Source organism: Macaca nemestrina, chromosome 10, assembly GCF_043159975.1.
Source record: "Macaca nemestrina isolate mMacNem1 chromosome 10, mMacNem.hap1, whole genome shotgun sequence".
Taxonomy (NCBI): domain Eukaryota; kingdom Metazoa; phylum Chordata; class Mammalia; order Primates; family Cercopithecidae; genus Macaca; species Macaca nemestrina.
In genome coordinates, this window is record NC_092134.1 from 89,935,568 (window position 1) to 89,954,761 (window position 19,194).

Sequence of the window (19,194 nt, forward strand, 5' to 3'; positions counted from 1 at the left end):
AATGTCATATAAATGGAATACTACAGTATATGACCTTTTGTGTCTGGCATCTTTCACTTAGCATAGTGAATTTCAGATTCATTCATATTGTGTATATTTGAATTTTTTACCTTCTTCCTTTTCTTGACTACCTTTTGGTATTATTCAAGAAAACTGTCTAGAAGACACCAGCAAAGGAAGAATACCCCACAAAATGCAATGTTTACTCACAAGCAGCTAAGAAAATAAACATTGAATGCGTTGCTATGTGTTTGCTTTCTTGTTTTGGAAGAAATAAGAAAATTTAAGATTGCCCACCAAAATACTGGTAATGTGATTGAGCAGTAGAGGTTACTCTTCATGTTACAGACAGTACATGCTTTATTCTATAGAGATTAAGTCGATATCAGCTAATTAAGTGTACCTAAACTTCTTGAATAGTGAATTGTCTAATAATATCTGATTTGAGTTGGTTACCTTAGTTATTGTGAGTCCTTGATTTTAGTTAGCTATTTTCTTTGGCAGCATAAAAATATCATAGCATATTATTTAAAGTATGTTTTAGGCTGATTGTGATGTTTATATTCTGAGATTGTTTTTACAAATCCGGGTCCCAGTCATAAAAGTACATTAAAAATATGATCATGTATCTTTTTGAAGGCTATTTTCATATTTTTTCCGTCTTTTGTTTCACAGGTGGTTCTTCCAATACTTGGATACAATATTCAGTATCCAAAGAACAAGGTAGGGCAGTGGTACCATGACATACTTAGCAGAGATGGACTACAGACATGTAGGTTTAAAGTACCTACTCTGAAACTGAATGTACCAGGATGCTATAGACAGATTTTGAAACATCCCCGTAATCTCTCATACCAACTAATGGAAGATCATGACATTGATGTCAAAATGAAAGGTTCCCACATTGATGAAACAGCTTTGTCTCTTTTGATCTCTTTTGATCTTGATGCTTCATGCTATGCTACCATTTGTCTGAAGGAAATAATGAAGCATGATGTTTTAAACTGATACGCTTGGTATAACCATATATGTGTCACTCTTTGAAGGAAAGGGAACTAAAATGTCTTAAGCACCTCCCATGTGTTAGGAGCTTCATAATTGTTATCTCTTTTAATTTTCACAGCATCCTGAGAAGTTAGGATTTGATACTATAATTTTATAGAGGACATGTAAGTGTCAGGGTCTAAATTTAAGGTCCATGTGACCCCAAAGCCGGGGTTTTTTTTTCTATTATATGTTTCAGTGACCTTTATTCTGTGTCATAAAGTTACAGTCTTTTGAAACCATTAGGAATATATATAATACTGCAAGAAAACATTTAAGAAAAAAAGTTGTGAATGTTCATATCCTCCAGCTCCTTGCTTAGAACCTTGGTGAAATTAGGTTGCAGTGAAGCAAATGTTGGACAGAAACATAGATGAAGCATTTTGCTAATTATTATTGTCCTCCTTTCCTATTTTTGAAATTACTGATCAGAACAATATACAAGGGAACTATCATCCCTCTGTATGTGATAGGTACCCCAGAGTAGTTATTACCTGTTTGTGAGACATAATCTTTGATGAAGACTGAAATAAAATTTCTCATCCAATTTTTATATCTTGGCATATGCTGATCCTCTTGACCATTTGTAATTTTTTTTCATATTATCTAAAACAGGTGTTAGAGTCAGGCAGATTTATGCTTAGATTCTGGCTCTGACACTTACCGGTGACTTTGAGTATGTTGTTGATTTTTTTGTGTGTGGGTTACTGATAGAATCAAGACAATGCCAGCTTCATAAGTGACAAATAATAGGATTATCTCCACATTTTCTGTTGCTGGAGGAATAAAACATTGTGCCCATTTGAAAATTTTAATTTTTGTTGATTTAGCTATCCCACATTATAAATCATCCTTAACCATTTTATATCAGTTAAATACAGGGGTGGGGTGGGGGAGGAATGACTGGCATGTAGACATGTATTGATTTGGGAATATCTGAGCATTTCTTTCATTGTTGGTAAGATATCATGATGAAATTAAAACAGCAGTATGGAGCATTATATATCAGTAATGTGATACTTTATATACTTAAGCCAGTTTAACCATTTTGGGAAATGTTAGCATAAGGAAATAAAATCCAAAAGAAGGAAGAGAAGCTATATGCAATGCAAAATTTGCTTATTGCAATATTTTTATATACAAATAAAGACACTAAAAACAGTTTTCACAGTCCATCATTACATAACTAAAGTAAGTAAAATGATATGTATCAACTTGATGGTAAAATATGTAGTTATTTAAAAAAGCAATGAACAATTTAGTTTCATGAGAAAATGTTGTCCCCAAAAGTAGAACACATATATTGCAACTGCAATAATACTCTGAATTCATCTTTCACAAATAAGAGACATGTTAGCATAGTGATGAAAAGCACAGATATTGGGGGCAAACTTACCCAGTTTGAACCCTGGCACTGCCACGTATAGCACTGCAGCCTTGGGAAAGTTATTTAAACTCATGTGCTTCAGTTTCAACATCTGTAAAATGGGCATGTTAACATTGCCTACCTCATAGGCTTACTGTGAGAATTTTCTAAGTTAATATAAGTAAAGCAGCTTTAAAAAGTGCCTGGCATTTAGTTATTGTTAAATAAGTGTCTGCAGATGCAAGTTTGGAAGAGAAAAACAAATAAATAAAAGTGCCTTCCTGTTAAGATGATGGGGTATTTGGATTTTTTTTAATACTAAAAAGTTTTTTTTTTGTTATATTTTTTGGCAATAAATAATTCTCAACACACAAAAATTGGATATTGTAGTACCATTGATTTTCTTTGGATTACTGCCATCATTTTAATATTATATTGAGAATGAAGTGATGCTCTATTAAGTAGTAAAAAAATTTAGAAAAAATGTTTTATTTTATATGATAAATTATGTCCTATAAATGCAATCATAAAATGAGTTATATACATTATTAAATCCTAGTTTTTAAGTTTTGAACAGCAGTCAGAAAATGTGAAAGCATGAAAATGCATCATTGATTCTACTTTCTTTGCCTGCAGATGGCACTATAATTTTAGACTTACTTATTTATTTAGTAAATATTTCAGCTGTGTATAAAGGATCACTAAGTTTATTTCATCACCATAAAATGTATTGAGATATCATTCATGTGGAATATTATTTTATATGCCAATAAGACTTGCCATGTTAAATTTTTTTTTGTTTAAGGACTTTTATTATTAATAGTACGCTTTGGACCAGCTGATCACTAGTCACTTAGGTTTTTGCAGTTTTGCTGGGGCATTTCAGACCTTCATAGGCATGATCTTTGGATTAGGTTTTTTTTTTCTTCACATCATTATTAGGAGATAATTTATTTTTAAAGTGTCATGTTAAACTGCAAAGATGTCCATTAAGCATCACTATTAAACATGCCAAAGGAGAAGCCATATCTTCAAAATACCCACTTAACCTACCCAAACATCTCAAACCCACCTTTTGCTGACCTTCTATAACCCCATTTCCAAAGTTTTGCTTCATTTTTATTGTTTCTTCCAACTTTTATTTTAGGTTTGGGGGTACATATGCAGGTTTGTTACATGAGTAAATTGCATTTTGTGGGGGTTCAGCATACAAATTATTTCATCACCCAGATAATGAGCGTAATACCTGATACATTGTTTTTCTATCCTCATCTTTCTCCCACCCTCCACCCTCAAGTAGGCCCTGGTGCCTGTTGTTCCCTTCTTAGAGTCCACGTGTACTCAAAGTTCAGCTCCCACTTAGAAGTAAGAACATTTGGTATTTGGTTTTCTGTTCCTGCGTTAATTTGCTTAGAATAGTGGCCTCCAGCTACATCCATGTTGCTGTAAAGACATAATTTTGTTCTTTTGTATGACTGTGTAGTAGTGTCTGATATATATGTACTATATTTTCTTTATCTAGTCCACTGTTGATGGGCATCTAGGTTGGTTCCATGTCTTTGCTATTGTCAGTATTGCTGTAATGAACACATGTGTGCCTGGACTTTATGGTAAAGCAATTTATATTCCTTTGGGTATATAACCAATAATGGAATTGCTGGGTCAAATGGTATTTCTGCTTCAAGTTCTTTGAGAAATCTTCTAACTGCTTTACACAGAGGCTGAACTAATTTATATGCCCACCAGCAGTGGGTAGCATTCCCTTTTCTCTGCAGCCTCCCCAACATCTGTTATTTTTTGACTTTTTAATAACAGCCATTCTGACTGGTGTGAGATGGTATCTCCTTGTGGTTTTGATTTGCATTCCCCTAATGATTAGTGATGTTCAGCATTTTTTCATATGCTTTTGGCCCATGGATATCTTCTTTTGAGAAGTATCTGTTCATGTCCTTTCTTCTTTTTTTAATGGGCTATTTTTTGCTTGTTAAGTTCTTTCTAGATTCTGGATATCAGACCTTTGTTCATGCATACTTTGAAAATATTCTCTCCCATTCTGTAGACTGTCAGTTTACTCTGTTGGTAGTTTCTTTGGCTGTGCAGAAGCTATTTAGTTTGATTAGGTCCCACTTGTCAATTTTTTTTTTTTTTTTTTTTAGATGGAGTTTCCTTCTGTCACCCAGGCTGGATTGCAGTTGCTCATTGCAACCTCTGCCTCCCAGGTTCAAGCCTTTCTCCTGCCCCAGCCTCTCGAGTAGCTGGGGTTACAGGTGGCCGCCACCATACCTGGTTAATTTTTGTATTTTTATTAGAGACGGGGTTTCACCGTGTTGACCAGGTTGGTCTCAAACTCTTGACCTCACGTGATCTACCCACCTCGGCCTCCCAAAGTGCTAGGATTACAGACTTGAGCCAGCATGTCACTTGTCAATTATTGGCTTTGTTCCAATTGCTTTTGGAGTCTTTGTAATGATATCTTTGTTAGGTTTTATGTCCAGAATGGTATTTCCTAGGTTTTCTTCTAGGGTTTTTATAGTTTTAGGTTTTACATTTGAGTTGTTAACCCATCTTGAGTTGATTTTTGTATATGGTAAAAGGAAGGGGTCCAGTTTCAATCCTCAGGATGTGGTTAACCAGTTATCCCAGCACCATTTATTAAATAGGGAGTCCTTTCCCCATTGCTTGTTATTGTTGACTTTAACAAAAACCAGGTAGCTGTAGGTGTGTGGCTTTATTTCTGGGTTCTCTAACCTGATCCATTGGTCTATGTGTCTGTTTTTGTACCAGTACCATGCTATTTTGGTTACTATAGCCTTGTAGAATAGTTTGACATCAGGTAGTGTGATGCCTCCAGCTTTGTTATTTTTGAATTAGTTTTAATTGCCAAGGTTGTTTGAGCTAGCAGTAGTGCCTGGGAGTCGGTTAGGTGAAACAAATTGAGGTCTTTTTATTAATATTAAGATTAAAACACCTTGATTTTTTTGTGAGTTGTAAAAAACTGAAAGTCATGTAACTTTTGATTTAACTAACATTTTCTGAGTATCTATTATGTCAGTATCTCACATTTTAATCCATATTCCCACCCTGTGTGGAGGTATTATCTTCACTTATTTTGCAGATTGGAAACATACCTGAATAGTTTACTAACCTAATCAAGGTCAAACAAAATAGCATGTGGGGTGAGCGCGATTATACTTCCTAAATCAGTACTGTTTTCATCTACCTAACATTTGCCTTCTGAGAACAAGTTTTTGGATAATAATTTCCATTTAGGCTGGGCGTGGTGGCTCACGCCTGTAAGGCCAAGATGAGTGGATCACAAGGTCAGGAGTTCAAGACCATCCTGGCCAAGATGCTGAAATCCTGTCTCTACTAAAAATACAAAAATTAGCTGGGCTACTTGGGAGGCTGAGGCTGGAGAATCGCTTGAACCTGGGAGGCGGAGGTTACAGTGAGCCGAGATTGCCCAGCCTGGGTGACAGAGCAAGACTCCATCTCATAAAAAAACAAACTAAAAATTAAAATATAACTTCCATTTCTACCAACTTGATATTACTTGCCATTGATTTAATAGGCATATTGGGCCATGTCTTGGCAGAGACAAGATACCTTTTGAGATTCTGAGACCAAAATATAAAGTAAAAGGGATCCCTTCAGGAAATCCCCAAATCATTTTGGAGTTTTCCCAAAATATTTTGGGATTTGTATCATAATAATATGTAAAATCATTGTAGATCATAGGAGGTGTTTTAGATGGTACCTGGCACAAATATCATTGAAAAAGCATAGTGAGAAACTTGTTCTTTCACAATTCATTTTCAGTCTTTGCATCAATCATTCTGTTTAAGGAAGGAGAAAGCTGCTTGATACTATTTACGTATATCAACATTTGCTAATTTACCTTTCTAGCCAGCTATGCAGGCTTCAGGCTCAGAAACATCAGCAGGCAACAATATAATATGTAGCTAGAATTTAATAGGATTGCATTGTTTTATTGAATTTATTTTCCCTTTTATTTATGGCAGTCAGTTCTGGCTTCCTGTTTATGTGATGGTGTTATGTTTCCTTTAAAACTAAATTTAATTTTATTTATTTTTGTATTTATTTTATTTTATTTTATTTTTAGATGTGTGATTTCATTTCTTTTTTTATTATTATACTTTAAGTTCTAGGGTACATGTTCACAATGTGCAGGTTTGTTACATATGTATACATGTGCCATGTTGGTGTGCTGCACCCATTAACTCATCACTTACATTAGATATATCTCCTGATGCTATCCCTCCCCCCTCCCCAACCCCACAACAGGCCCCGGTGTGTGATATTCTCCTTCCTGTGTCCAAGTGTTCTCATTGTTTAGTTCCTACCTATGAGTGAGAACATGCAGTGTTTGTTTTTTTGTCCTTGCGATAGTTTGCTGAGAATGATGGTTTCCAGCTTCATCCATGTCCCAATTTAATTTTAAAGAGGTAGAATCAATTTAAAGGTATTAAATAAATAATAGTATAGACACAGCAGTAATTATGATACCAATACCTGAATGATTAGAGTATGGGAAATATACCGGTACAGTTGAGAATCCCTGAAATCAGAGATGGGCTCTACAACTGTTTTAATATGTGACTTTAGTAACCCACTGACTCTGTTGTAGAATTCTTAGACTTGAAGTACTGTTAGTTATCATTTTTCAGTCCAGGATAGTGTTGCATCAAACAAAATTATGAAATATGTACACATTTAAGACATTATGAGCAGAGGCATTGATGATCACATGCTATATCTTAAGATTTTACTGATAGAGATTTGATTTTAGAAAATCTTATGAAACACTAGGAACAGTGTCTGGTGCCTAGCAAATTCTCAGTAAATTTCAGCTAGTATTATTATAGCTAGTATTACTTTACTATGCTCCCTGATAAAATTTTTATAATAAAATGGTTAGTGACTTTCCATTGAGGTCTGATCTGACTTAGTCTTAGCATAAAGTAATTACAATTCATATTTTTAGAGGTTTTTTTTGTAGTAGTAGAAACAACTATTTCTAAATCTGGGGATTCAGTAGTTCATTCAAATTGGGATCTTTAAGAGCTGTCTAGGTCAATGTTCCTTAACATTTTCTATCTGGGAGCAATCTTTAAGAGAACAGAAAGAAAATGAAACTCTATATAATTTAATGCAAAGTTTTTTTACATTAATGTAAGAGTAGGAAAAGAGGTTGGAGGAAGATATGGGGAGGTAGGAAAATAGGACTTTTTTCTTCCATTTACTTTTGATGTTTGAATTTCAAACATGAGTATATAGTGTATTATTTTGCAGTTAAAAACATTGAAGACTACTTAAATATCAAAGAGGGAAATTTTAAGGGAATTAACGGGTTATGATTGCATTTGTTCAGAATGGTTTTGGTGGCTCATGACAACATTTTGAGAGAGAGAGATTTTTATGCATTGTACATTTTAATGGCACCAATGGCAGCTAGGATAACTAGTTTAAAGTTTTGGGCATGTGTTAATAGATTTTGCTTTCTAATTTCAGAAAGATTCTGTCTTATAGTACTGTTTTAATCTGTTTTTCTAAGCCCTCTGATTTATATGTATTTAATAGGCCACAAAATAATGTCAAATATATGGCATAATAACCAACAAATATTTGAATAAGTGAAAGGTACTCTATAAAATGCTATGGGAAAGACAAAAATAAATAATATCCATGTGTTTGAGGGATTAACAGTGTTATATTCCTTAAGTTTTCATTTGATTTGAAATGCCACTTGCAAATGGAATATGCAGACTAAATGGCAAAGAGAAAATCAAGCAGCATCTTTTCATTTCACTTACAGCTCACTGTATGACCAATATGTTACTTGACCTCTCAGCACTCCATTCTAAATCCTTAAGTGATACTTATTTAGCATTTCTAAGCATCTTGAGATCTCCTCTTAAAATATGCTTTGAACTATTCAGTCTAAATGCTGCTTTCTAAAAAGCTACTAGTTTAAAGAATGGGAAATGGTGTTAATGGAGTTAATGTTGTGTAATTTCAGTGTGGGTTGTCAAGAATACCTCTAAGTAAAGAAAATGACTCTAATCTTCTTAAGCAATTCATTTTCTCAGCAACTTTGAGGCAGGAGTTAATTTACTCTGCCTGTGTACACAGGCCGCCTCTTACAAAAGAAAAATTTTACTATGGAAAGAAGTCAGGATAGCCATGAAATTATTTAAATTTAGTCTTTAGAACATATTACAAAATATAAGATACATTACATTGTCTTTTTTGTTAGAAACTCAACTACCAATGTAGAAATAAAACTCCTGTTGCAAGGATGGAGTTTAGCCATGGAGTCAAAACAAGAGCTATTTGGTTATTTTAAAAGAGAAGAGATCAAAGAGCTGATCACTCCTTAACTAAGGATGTTTGGGCAACAGGATAGGGTGAAGAGTGGAGGGGGTTAGAACTCAATTCTTTATGCTTTTATACCAAGGCTCCCTTTTCTAATAAGCCTTACTGGTATTTCCTTAGACTAGTTAAGTCAGGATTCTGAGTTTTTTAGTACAATAGGGTTTTAATCTGAGCTGATCATTGTTTCCAATGCCTCCTCTGTGGCAGGGGAACGAAAAGGACTAGTGTTCTTTTCTAAAAAGGGAAGATGGATATTTTTTCTATAACTTTTATAATTCCCTTATAATAAAATGAACGATAGGTTATAATAGAATGAATTTTTTTGCATGTAATTTTCAAAAGGAAATTAATTTATTTTTCTGTAAAATATCTCAAAGGAATCTAATACATTTTTATTCTATGTAAATAATAATGTAATTTTCGCATTTAGGAGGCTATAGCAAATCTGGGAAGCAGTTATTCTAAGTTGGAAGAGCATTCTCCCAATGCATTGAAAACATTTGATGACTATTTTTTATCTTTTCTTTATTTTGATTATTATAATAATGTTCTATTTGGCTGGCCTTCGTTTTTCACTGTAGTCAGTCCATCTTGTTTACTATTGCCAATTATTCTCCAAAAAGTAGAAATGTGATCCTGTCATTGTTTTGGGGCCATAGAACATTTCAGAAGCTTCCCAGTATCTATGTAGTAACAGTCCAAACCCCTCAACATAGCACATTTAGACCTGCAAGTATGGCCCCAAATCTTCAAGTGGCATCTGTCACTACATAGTACATACCCTTTGTTACAGCTGTTTCACAAATACAGGTTGAATACCCCTTATCTAAAATGTTTGGGACTAAAAGTTTCAGATTTCAGATATGTTTGGATTTTGGAATATTTGTACATGTATAATGAGATACTCTTAGAGTTGGAACTCAAGTCTAAACAAAATTCATTTATGTTTCTTGTATACCTTATACACATAGCCTGAAGGTAATTTATTTTTCCTTTGGGAGCACTGAATAGACTACGTGTTGTGCACCTACATTTTGACTGTGACCTATCATATGAAGTCAGATGTAGAATTTTCCATTTGTGGCATCACGTCAGTACGCAAAAAGTTTTGGATTTTGGAGGATTTTGGGTTTTGAATTTTCAGATTAGAGATGCTCAGCCTGTATAGCAGATGTTCCCATGTTATACACCTTAACCTCCCCTTCCCATTGGCTGGAACATCTCTGCTTATATTAAATGTCTTTTCTGTGAAATCTGTGTTCTCATAGCCTTTTGTATAGTTCTCTACCATCTCATTGCTCACATTATATTGTACTTATTTGATTAAATATCTGGATCATCTACTGTGAATTATTCAGGAGCATTGATCTTTATACCTCTGGCACCTATCAGTGCCTGACATATAACAGGGTTAAAAATGCTGAGTGAATACTGCAAATATACCTTAGCAAATTTATTTGGTAAATACTCATCTCAAGAAAGTTCTAAAATAGTTCTTTCCCCTCGTAGAGAGTTTAGAATATTAAAATTGGGTATCATTATAATGCTCTTTCTTTTGTAATAGTTACATCTTTGCCTTTTATTGAAATATTAAATGCATTATAGAATTTCATTTAAAATTTAGAACAAGCTGTCAGGTATGATAACTATTGTCATTTAACAAATGAAGATTCTAGGGCTTGAAGAAGTTAAGTAGCTTCCTCCAGGTTGTAAAGAGAGTTTAACCTGGCCCTTTTTGGTTTTAGGGCCATGATGATAACCACTTTGCTCTACTGATTTCTAATGGAGAGTGCTTCAATTTTCCACTTTGCCTAGCTAGTGATTATGTAATTTCTGCTTATCTCTGAATTTATCTGCATATTTCTAAAACTTTATGACATTAAGGAAAGTTGGGGAAAATTCATTTTAAGTGCTGTAATGACAATAGCTGTCAATCATTGAGTACTGTGTATTAAGCATTTTATATTTTATCAACAAGTACTTACACGTGGGATGAGTACTGTTATTATTTTCATTTTATAGATGAGGACACATAGAATGCACTTAGGAAACTAGAGAAAGAGAAAACATGGATAATTATCTGGAACTAATAAGACAGTAAAGTACAGATTTAAGAAGTTCAGTGAATCCCAAGCAGTATAAAATAAAAAACTACATTGAGATACATCATAGTGAATATGCAAAACATCAATAATAAAAAGAAAAACCTTAAAGGCAGCTTTAACAATATACTGAATGACCAATATACTTAGCAGCCATAGAACCTCTATTCTTTTAAAGCATCCATGGAACATTTGTAGAAATTGACTGTGCACTGGACTATAAGCATATGCAATAAAATTTCAAATGACTGAAACCATATGAGTATATTCTTTTGCCACAACACAATTAGACTAGAAATGAAAAACAAAAGGATAACAGGAAACTATCTATATATCAGAAATTAAGAGATACACTTATTTATTTTTTATTTTTTGAGATGGAATCTCACTCTATCACCTGTCCAGTGGCACAGTCTTGGCTCACTGCAACCTCTGCCTCCTGGGTTCAAGTGATCCTCCTGCATCATCCTCCCAAGGAGCTGGGATTACAGGCATGTGCCACCACACCCAGCTAATTTTTGTATTTTTAGTAGAGATGGGGTTTCACCATGTAGGCCACGCTGGTCTCGAACTCCTGACCTCAAGTGATCTGCCAGCCTCAGCCTCCCAAAGTGCTGGGATTACAGGTGAAGAGATACACTTCTAAGTAATCTATATGTCAAGTAAGACATAATGAAATTAGAAAATATTTTTAAGTCAATGATTAAACCATACTACACGTCAAAACTTGTGCAATGCACTTAAAGCAGCATGTAGAGGGAGATTACATTCATAAATGCTTATGCTAGAAAAGAAGGAAGCCTGTACATTATGTAGCTATGCACCCATCTAAAGAAGTTAGGAAAATGACATCAAGTAGAACATCAAAAGAAAGAAGGAAAGTATAACTTAAAACAGAAATGAATGGAAAAAAAAAAAAAAAACAGAATAAAAGAGAGGATCTGCAAATCCAAAAGTTGGTTTGTTGAAAATACTAATAGAGCTGACATACCTGTAGTGAGACTGATGGAAATAATGCAATTACAACTAACGGATATTGTAATTATAAAGGAAATCACTATAGGTGCTATAAAAATTAAAAAGATAACAGAATATTATGAATGATTTTCTGCCAATATTATTGAAAGTTTAGATAAAATGGAAAACTCATTTAAAAATATAATTTAACAGTATTGTGTTATGTGAATACTATAACGATAATCCTGTAATCATTAAATGAACCAGTAGTCTAAAATTTTTCCATATAGGAAAGGTCAGGCCCAGATGGGTTCAATGGTTGGTTCTACTAGACATTCAAAAAAATAATAATTCAAGTCTACACAAACTGTTCCTGAGATTAGAAAAAATAAGGAAGAGTCCCCCCACCTGTTTCTTACGTTATGAGACCACAGACCTCAAAGATAGAAGACAGCTTTTGCATCCAAGAAATCCTCCATGAACACCTCTTTAATCACAAGTCCTCAACTTCAAGGTTAGTTTTATTTCAACTTTTATAATACTTTTCCTACTTTTCTTTATAGCTTTACCACCCATGTATTCATTCTTAAAAAATATACAGTTTTGTCTGACTTTGAATTTTACGTGAATGGAATTGTACATGTCTGTGTTTTTGTGTCTTCCTTCTTTTACTCAATACTGTTTCTGAGATCAATCATATTATTTGTTAATATTTTGTTTAGGATTTTTGCATCTCTATTTCAGTGTGAGTTTGGAATGTAAATTTCCATTCTCAGACTATCTTCTGGCCTGAATTTGGTTACATGAGTATATGTTTTAAAAATATTACTTACACTTTCAATAAATTTTAAGGACTTTTATATTGTTATGTGTCATAAATTTTTTAGAATGCAAGAATAAATATAAAACATCCTTTGGTTTGAGGAAACTGCTAAATCTAAATCTGTTAATAATCCTTTCAGCTCTGTTGAAACAGGTTCATTTTTAAAAGCTGCCCTGTTTTCTCTTTGCTTTGCTGTATTTGGGGTTTGGGGAACACACACATGCGGATGCACACACATGAACACATATATTGAACTTGCATATATATATATATATATATATATATTTTTTTTTTTTTTTTCTTGAGATGGAGTCTCACTCTGTCGCCAGGCTGGAGTGCAGTGGCACAATCTCGGCTCACTGCAACCTCTGCCTCCCGGGTTCAAGCAATTCTCCTGCCTCAGCCTGCCGAGTAGCTGGGACTACAAGTGTGTGCCACCATGCCCAGCTAATTTTTGTATTTTTAGTAGAGACGAGGTTTTACCATGTTGGCCAGGGTGGTCTTGATCTCTTGACTTCTTCATCCACCCCCCTCAGCCTCCCAACGTGCTGGGATTACAGGTATGAGCTACCGTGCCCAGCCAATGAACTTGCATTTTAAATGTACTAGGGAGGTAGTCTATGAGGAAACCCATGGTGATTACCATGAACACAACAAAGGAAACCATCAATAGAATGAAGACACAACCTACAGAATGGGAGAAAATAATTTGTAAACCATACATACCGTAAGGGGTTAATATCCAAAAGTAATAGCAAAAAAAAACAAAAACAAAAACAAAAACAAAAACAAAACTTGATTAAAAAATGGACAAAGGACCTGAATAGACATTTCTCAAAGAAAGACATATAAATAACCAATAGGTATTTGAAAAAATCCTCAACATCGCTAATCATTAGGGAAATGCAAATCAAAACCACAGTGACTGTCATCTCACATCTGTTAGAATGGCTATTATAAAAAAAGACGAAAGATAACAAATCTTAGCAAGGATGTGGAGAAAAGGGAATCCTTGTACATTGTTGGTGGGAATGTAGATTAGTACATTCATTATAGAAAATAGTATAGAGACTACTCAAAAAATCAAAAATAGAACTACCATATGATTCAACAATCTTACTACTGGGCATATATCCGAAGGAAATGAAATAAGTATGTTGAAGAGATCTTTGCACTCCCATGTTTATTGCAGCAGTATTCACAATATGGAACCAACCTATGTGTCCATCAGCAGATGAATGGATAAAGAAAAGGTGGTACATATACACAATGGAATACTATTAAGCCTTTTAAAAAAAGGAAATTCTGTCATTTGCCACCACATGGATGAACCTGGAGGACATTTCAACTCCTGTGAACTTTGAATGACTCTAAAAGAAGACTTTAAAATTTTCCACAAAATTTTATATGCAGTTAAATAGCATTTACTATTTGCTAGGCACTCTCACAAACACTTTGCCTGTTATTCTTTTAATCCTAAGTTTAAGCAAGAAGTGTATGTAGCCATTTCACACACAAAACCCACTATTAAAGTATTATGGTCAGAAAAGCAAGCTCGAATGTCTCGTTAAAATTTCAAAAATACTTTATTTAGAAATTTTATACAAATTCTATACTTAATATCTTCCCTAGTAGTTGTATTTTGTTTTTCTTATAATTATGTAAAGAAAGGTAATCATTTTTCCCAACTAATACCCCTAATCCTCTCCAGTCTACTTTAGAGTGACACAATTATCATTTTCTTCATGTGAGGGGAAAAAGTTGGGGAGCAATACCCTATATGGAGTCAGATAAAATAGAGGAAGAGGCTGAAGACAAGATTCCTCATTATTCTTAACCATTCTGCATTTTCAGGATATATTAAAAATAAATAATGTTATAAAATATGATGTCCATATAAAAATGGCTGTTTATTGCCCTGTGTGTTTCTCCTTTGTTTTTCCTCTCTCTTTTTGGTCATGTCCCCATGCTCTCAGTCTTCATTGGACTTGATCAGTTCCACAGCCACAGAAAGCCATAGGTGGTTGGTTGGCTTCATAAGATACTTCTGTGACCTTTGTACTGCTGATTACTTAGTGTTCCCCAAAGAAAACTCACTAGGAGCCATCCTTCAACTTCAATGCCTGCTCTAATTTCACAGGGAAATATATCCTTGCACTTATAACCCCTCATAGCTCATGTAACTCTACTAGGTATACTTGCATGACTTAGTGCACTAAGAAAAGCTGGGGGCTACCCTACAGTTCACTCTGCCTATTTCTGGAGTTTTAGAATGCTTACTTTTATTAAGCAATCACTTTTTAGATGATGAATTAAAGTATTTTGATAATCAGCTGAATAGCTCTAGCAATTGCAGTTGTTAGAATTTCTTTTAGTAGGAACTACTGGGAAATACTCTGTATGTGTTCTTTGATAAGAAAAATTAGCAAACTTAGCATTTTCCATCCTTGACTACTGCATTTACAATTACATTTCATGTTATCCAAGAGACTAGATATAACACTGTCTCGTGAGACATGAGTTAGAATTTAGATTTCTGCCAAAACATGTTTAGGTGACTTCTGATATGAACATGGCTGTGTAAGTGGGGATTTTTCCCCCTTCTGGAAATCATACAAAAGTAATGAGAAAAATGACTTTGAAAAAAAAAACAAAAAACTACAAACAATATATAAGCAAATTTAACGAACATCTATGAGCTACCAAGAGCAGATGAGACCTGAAAATTTGCATAGTAGAGAATGAAAAAAGTGGCAAGACTGTTCAATAATAGCGGATCTCAAAAGCAGCAAAAATTGCTTTTTCTAAAGAAAAAAAGTTAATTTGCTTATTTTCAAGGGTGTAAAAAATTAAGTAAGCAAAACTGGCAGCAGAAACCCTGCTGAACCTGATTTGGGGCTAAACAAAGCATCACAAACAATGGTGTGCTATATTTGTAGAAGAGGGAATCTTTGAGTTATAAAGCTTGGAAGATTATCTTGGCCCTTCCCTCCTAATCAAGATCTTCCTGCAAATAGCTGGTCTGGGAAATTTAACTCATTGAATTACAAGTAATAAAGGATATTGGCACGGCCTCAATACATAGATACTGTAAGATAAACATGTGGAAGAGAGCAACAAGATTTACCAACAGACTACACAAAGGTGGCCATAAAGAAGATAAAAAATGTGATAAACACTTACATTTTTTTTGTAAAACAATAATTTTTATAAAGGATGACTATAAAAAAGAAATGGATCAAGTATAAAAGAATATAGGAAAGAAACGACAAGACAAAAGGAGGAGGAGATGAAACCTGAGATAGTGGATCTTAGGAAAGATGCAAAAGACGAAAGCAAAATCATCAGAAAAATGGAAATAAATTGAAAGAAGCACAGGTAACAATAGACAATGAGGAAAGCAAGGAAAAACAAAGACTATCACTAGAACAAAATTGAGCTCTCACAAGTATGAAGATTTAAACACACAACAGATACCCACAAATGGAAGAAAAACAATAAAATGAAATGTTAATGGGTTAGGGTATACAAGACTACAAAATACCTTTATGTTTGTGCTAACAAGAATCTCTGAGACAAAACAAAAATTATACTTTCCTATGGAATTAACAGAGGGTCTTGGATTTAAGGAAAGCTTGATGGACTGACTACAAGGGTGAATTTTTTTTTTTTTTTTTTTTAGCAACACGGTCTTGCTATGTTGCTCAGGCTGGAGTGTGTGATTATCATAAGGCACTGCAGCTTCAAACTACTAGGCTCAAGCAATCCCCCTGCCACAGTCTCCAAGTAGCTGGGACTACAGGCACATGGCACTGCCGCAGGCTGACATGAATTCTTTATGGCTAAGCAGAGAGCCATTTTAGCTCCCGTTCTGAGGGTACTTAAACTGTGTGCCAGCCTAAGCTCAACTCAAACTCTAGAAAGAATCAGAATAAACAGCCTTTCTTCCAACAGCCAAATAAGGAAAGAGCTTGTACTGTTTGAGAAATAAAACACCACTGATATCTTATACTCAATGTTGGAATTGAATTTTTAAAATAAGGCATTTAATGAAGGAAGAAAGTGTGATCCATAATGAAGAGAACATTTAATGTTAAAATATTGAAGAGCTTCTCCTAAAGATCAGAAAGAAAGCAAAAATGTCTGCTCTCACCACTTCCGTGATAGTAGACGTCCTAGCCAGGGAGGTAAAGTAAGGAAAAGAAATTACATGTAAATACATAAAGTTTGGAAAGGAATAAATTTTTATCTTTGGAAGACAACATGATGATGGACATACAAAACACAAAGGAATCTACAAACAAACAGCCAGAAGTAATCGATGCTTTTAGGAAGTTCACAGACTAAAAGGTCAATGTGCAAAAGTTAACTTTTTTTCTATATAATAGCAATGAATAATTGAGCAATGAGAATTTAAAAGCAATAATATTTACAATAGTATAAAAATATAAAACAATTCAGAGTGTATTTAACAAGTGATTACATGTTCCCTACACTGTTAACAAAACGTTTCTGAGAGAGAAATTCAAAAGTCCTAAATAAATGGAGAGATGTATGATGTTCATTGACTGGAAGACTCAATGTTGTTAAAATGGTTTACCCCAAATTGATATACAGATTAGATTAAATGCCAACCAAACACAGCCTGTGTTTGATAGCCTGTTGTTTGTGAAAAACGGTACACATCAGCAGTCTCCAACCTTTTTGGCACCAGGAACTGGTTTCGTGGATGACAATTTTTCCATGGATGGGGCTGGGGGTTGTGGAAAGATGGTTTTGGAATGAAACCGTTCCACCTCAGATCATCAGGCATTAGGAGCCCAAAACCTAGATCCCTCACATGCACAGTTCACAATAGGATTTGCACTCCTATAAGAATCTAATGATGCCGCTGATCTGACAGGAGGAGGAGCTCAGGCAGTAATGGTGGCTTGCCTGCCACTCACCTCCAGCTATGCGGCCGGGTTCCTAACAGTCCAGTGCCAGTACAACTGGGTACCAGTCTGTGGCCCAGGAGTTGGGAACCCCTGGAACAAATGATTTGGAAAATGGTCATTTTCTCATAAATTTCACATACACTTGCAATATGATTCAGTAATTCCAAACTAGATATTTACCAAAGATTAACGAAAATACATGTCTACCCAAAAGAAGGATTAAAAATGTTCATGGTAGCTGGGCACGGTGGTTCATGCCAGTAATCCCAGCACTTTGGGAGGCCGAGGCGGGCGGATCATGATGTCAAGAGATAGAGACCATCCTGGCCAACATGGTGAAACCCCGTCTCTACTAAAAATACAAAAAATTAGCTGGGTGTGGTGGCGTGCATCTGTAGTCCCAGCTACTCAGGAGGCTGAGGCAGGAAAATAGCTTGAATCTGGGAGGTGGAGGTTGCAGTGAGCCGAGGTCGCGCCACTGCACTCCAGCCTGGCGACAGAGCGAGACTTCGTCTCAAAATAAATAAATAAATAAATGAATAAATAAATGTTCATGGTAACTTTATAATAGTCAACAACTGGAAGCAACCCAAATGTCCATAAAAGTAACATGTATAAACAAGTGACGGTGTATTTACATAATGCAATAAAAAACAATTTTAAACTACTGATCATGCAACATGCATGCATATTAAAAACATTATGTTACATAAGAGAAGCCAGAAGCAAAACAGAACATGTGCTATGATTCCATTTATATGAAGTTCAAAGCAGACAAAATAAACTATGGTAATAAAAATAAGAACAATGGTTGCCTCAGTTTGTAGGAGGGGAGGAGAAGCCAGTGTGCAGAGGAAAGGAGGTTTGATTTGATCCAAGGGCCACAGGGAATTTTTCGTGTGAAAGAAATGTTTGGTACCTTGTTTGAGATGGGATAAATGGATTTATTAATTTGTCAAAACTTGTTACACTGTACACACTAAAGATCTGTGCATTTCTGAATGTAAATTATACATGAATAAATATATTATAAAATGTGTGTGGTAGCCATGGCAATTTTTCACTCAAATACTTCTCCAAGAGTGAGAGTGGCAGGCGGCATGCAGTTAGCTACAGGCCTGCATTTAGTCACCTACATACTTTCAGGATGTACTGCAGCGTTGACGACAAGGACATGTTCTCTCCTGCAACTCCACCAGTGCTTAGCAGGGCAGGGATATTAAGGCCACATCTCTGCCCAATGTGAGACTTCTCTAATGCACAGTCTTTGTTCTGGAGCTCCCTGTAAGGTTGGCCATGACTTTTTCAGAGCTGCACTGCAGTCAGAGGATCTTCCTACCCAACTGTCCTTTCCTTCCCCCTTTCCTTCCCCTCCCTCTTCTTAAGTTTCAGACCCATACCATGGTCTGAAGGCTTTTCCTGCCTACCCTTGCTCCTTCTCTTCATTATCTGTCAGTCATTAGCCCCCAAAACCTTTTGCTTGTCTAATTCCATCTTGGCTTCTGATGCAAACTGTCAGTTTAAAATAAAACTGTGAGGAAAATGAGGCCATATATATGTCATATCATA

General features: G+C 35.0%; 1 protein-coding gene across 11 annotated transcripts in view; it reads left to right on the forward strand.

Moving 5' to 3' along the window:
• Positions 1 to 19,194, forward strand: part of LOC105470107 (pseudouridine synthase 7 like) — a 131,071-nt gene that overhangs the window by 27,687 nt on the left and 84,190 nt on the right. For 6 of the 11 annotated variants that reach the window (XR_003015490.2, XM_024789221.2, XM_071071838.1 and 3 more), the window contains exon 9: positions 676 to 723. Coding sequence is in view for 9 of the 11 variants with exons in the window: in XM_024789221.2 (XP_024644989.2) it covers positions 676 to 723 (48 nt within the window). In the remaining 2 variants the exon portion in view is untranslated. Of the gene's footprint in view, positions 1 to 675; positions 1,608 to 12,155; positions 12,937 to 19,194 lie in introns of those variants that run through there. The other 5 variants (XM_011721862.3, XM_024789218.2, XM_071071841.1 and 2 more) reach the window with 3 other exon arrangements.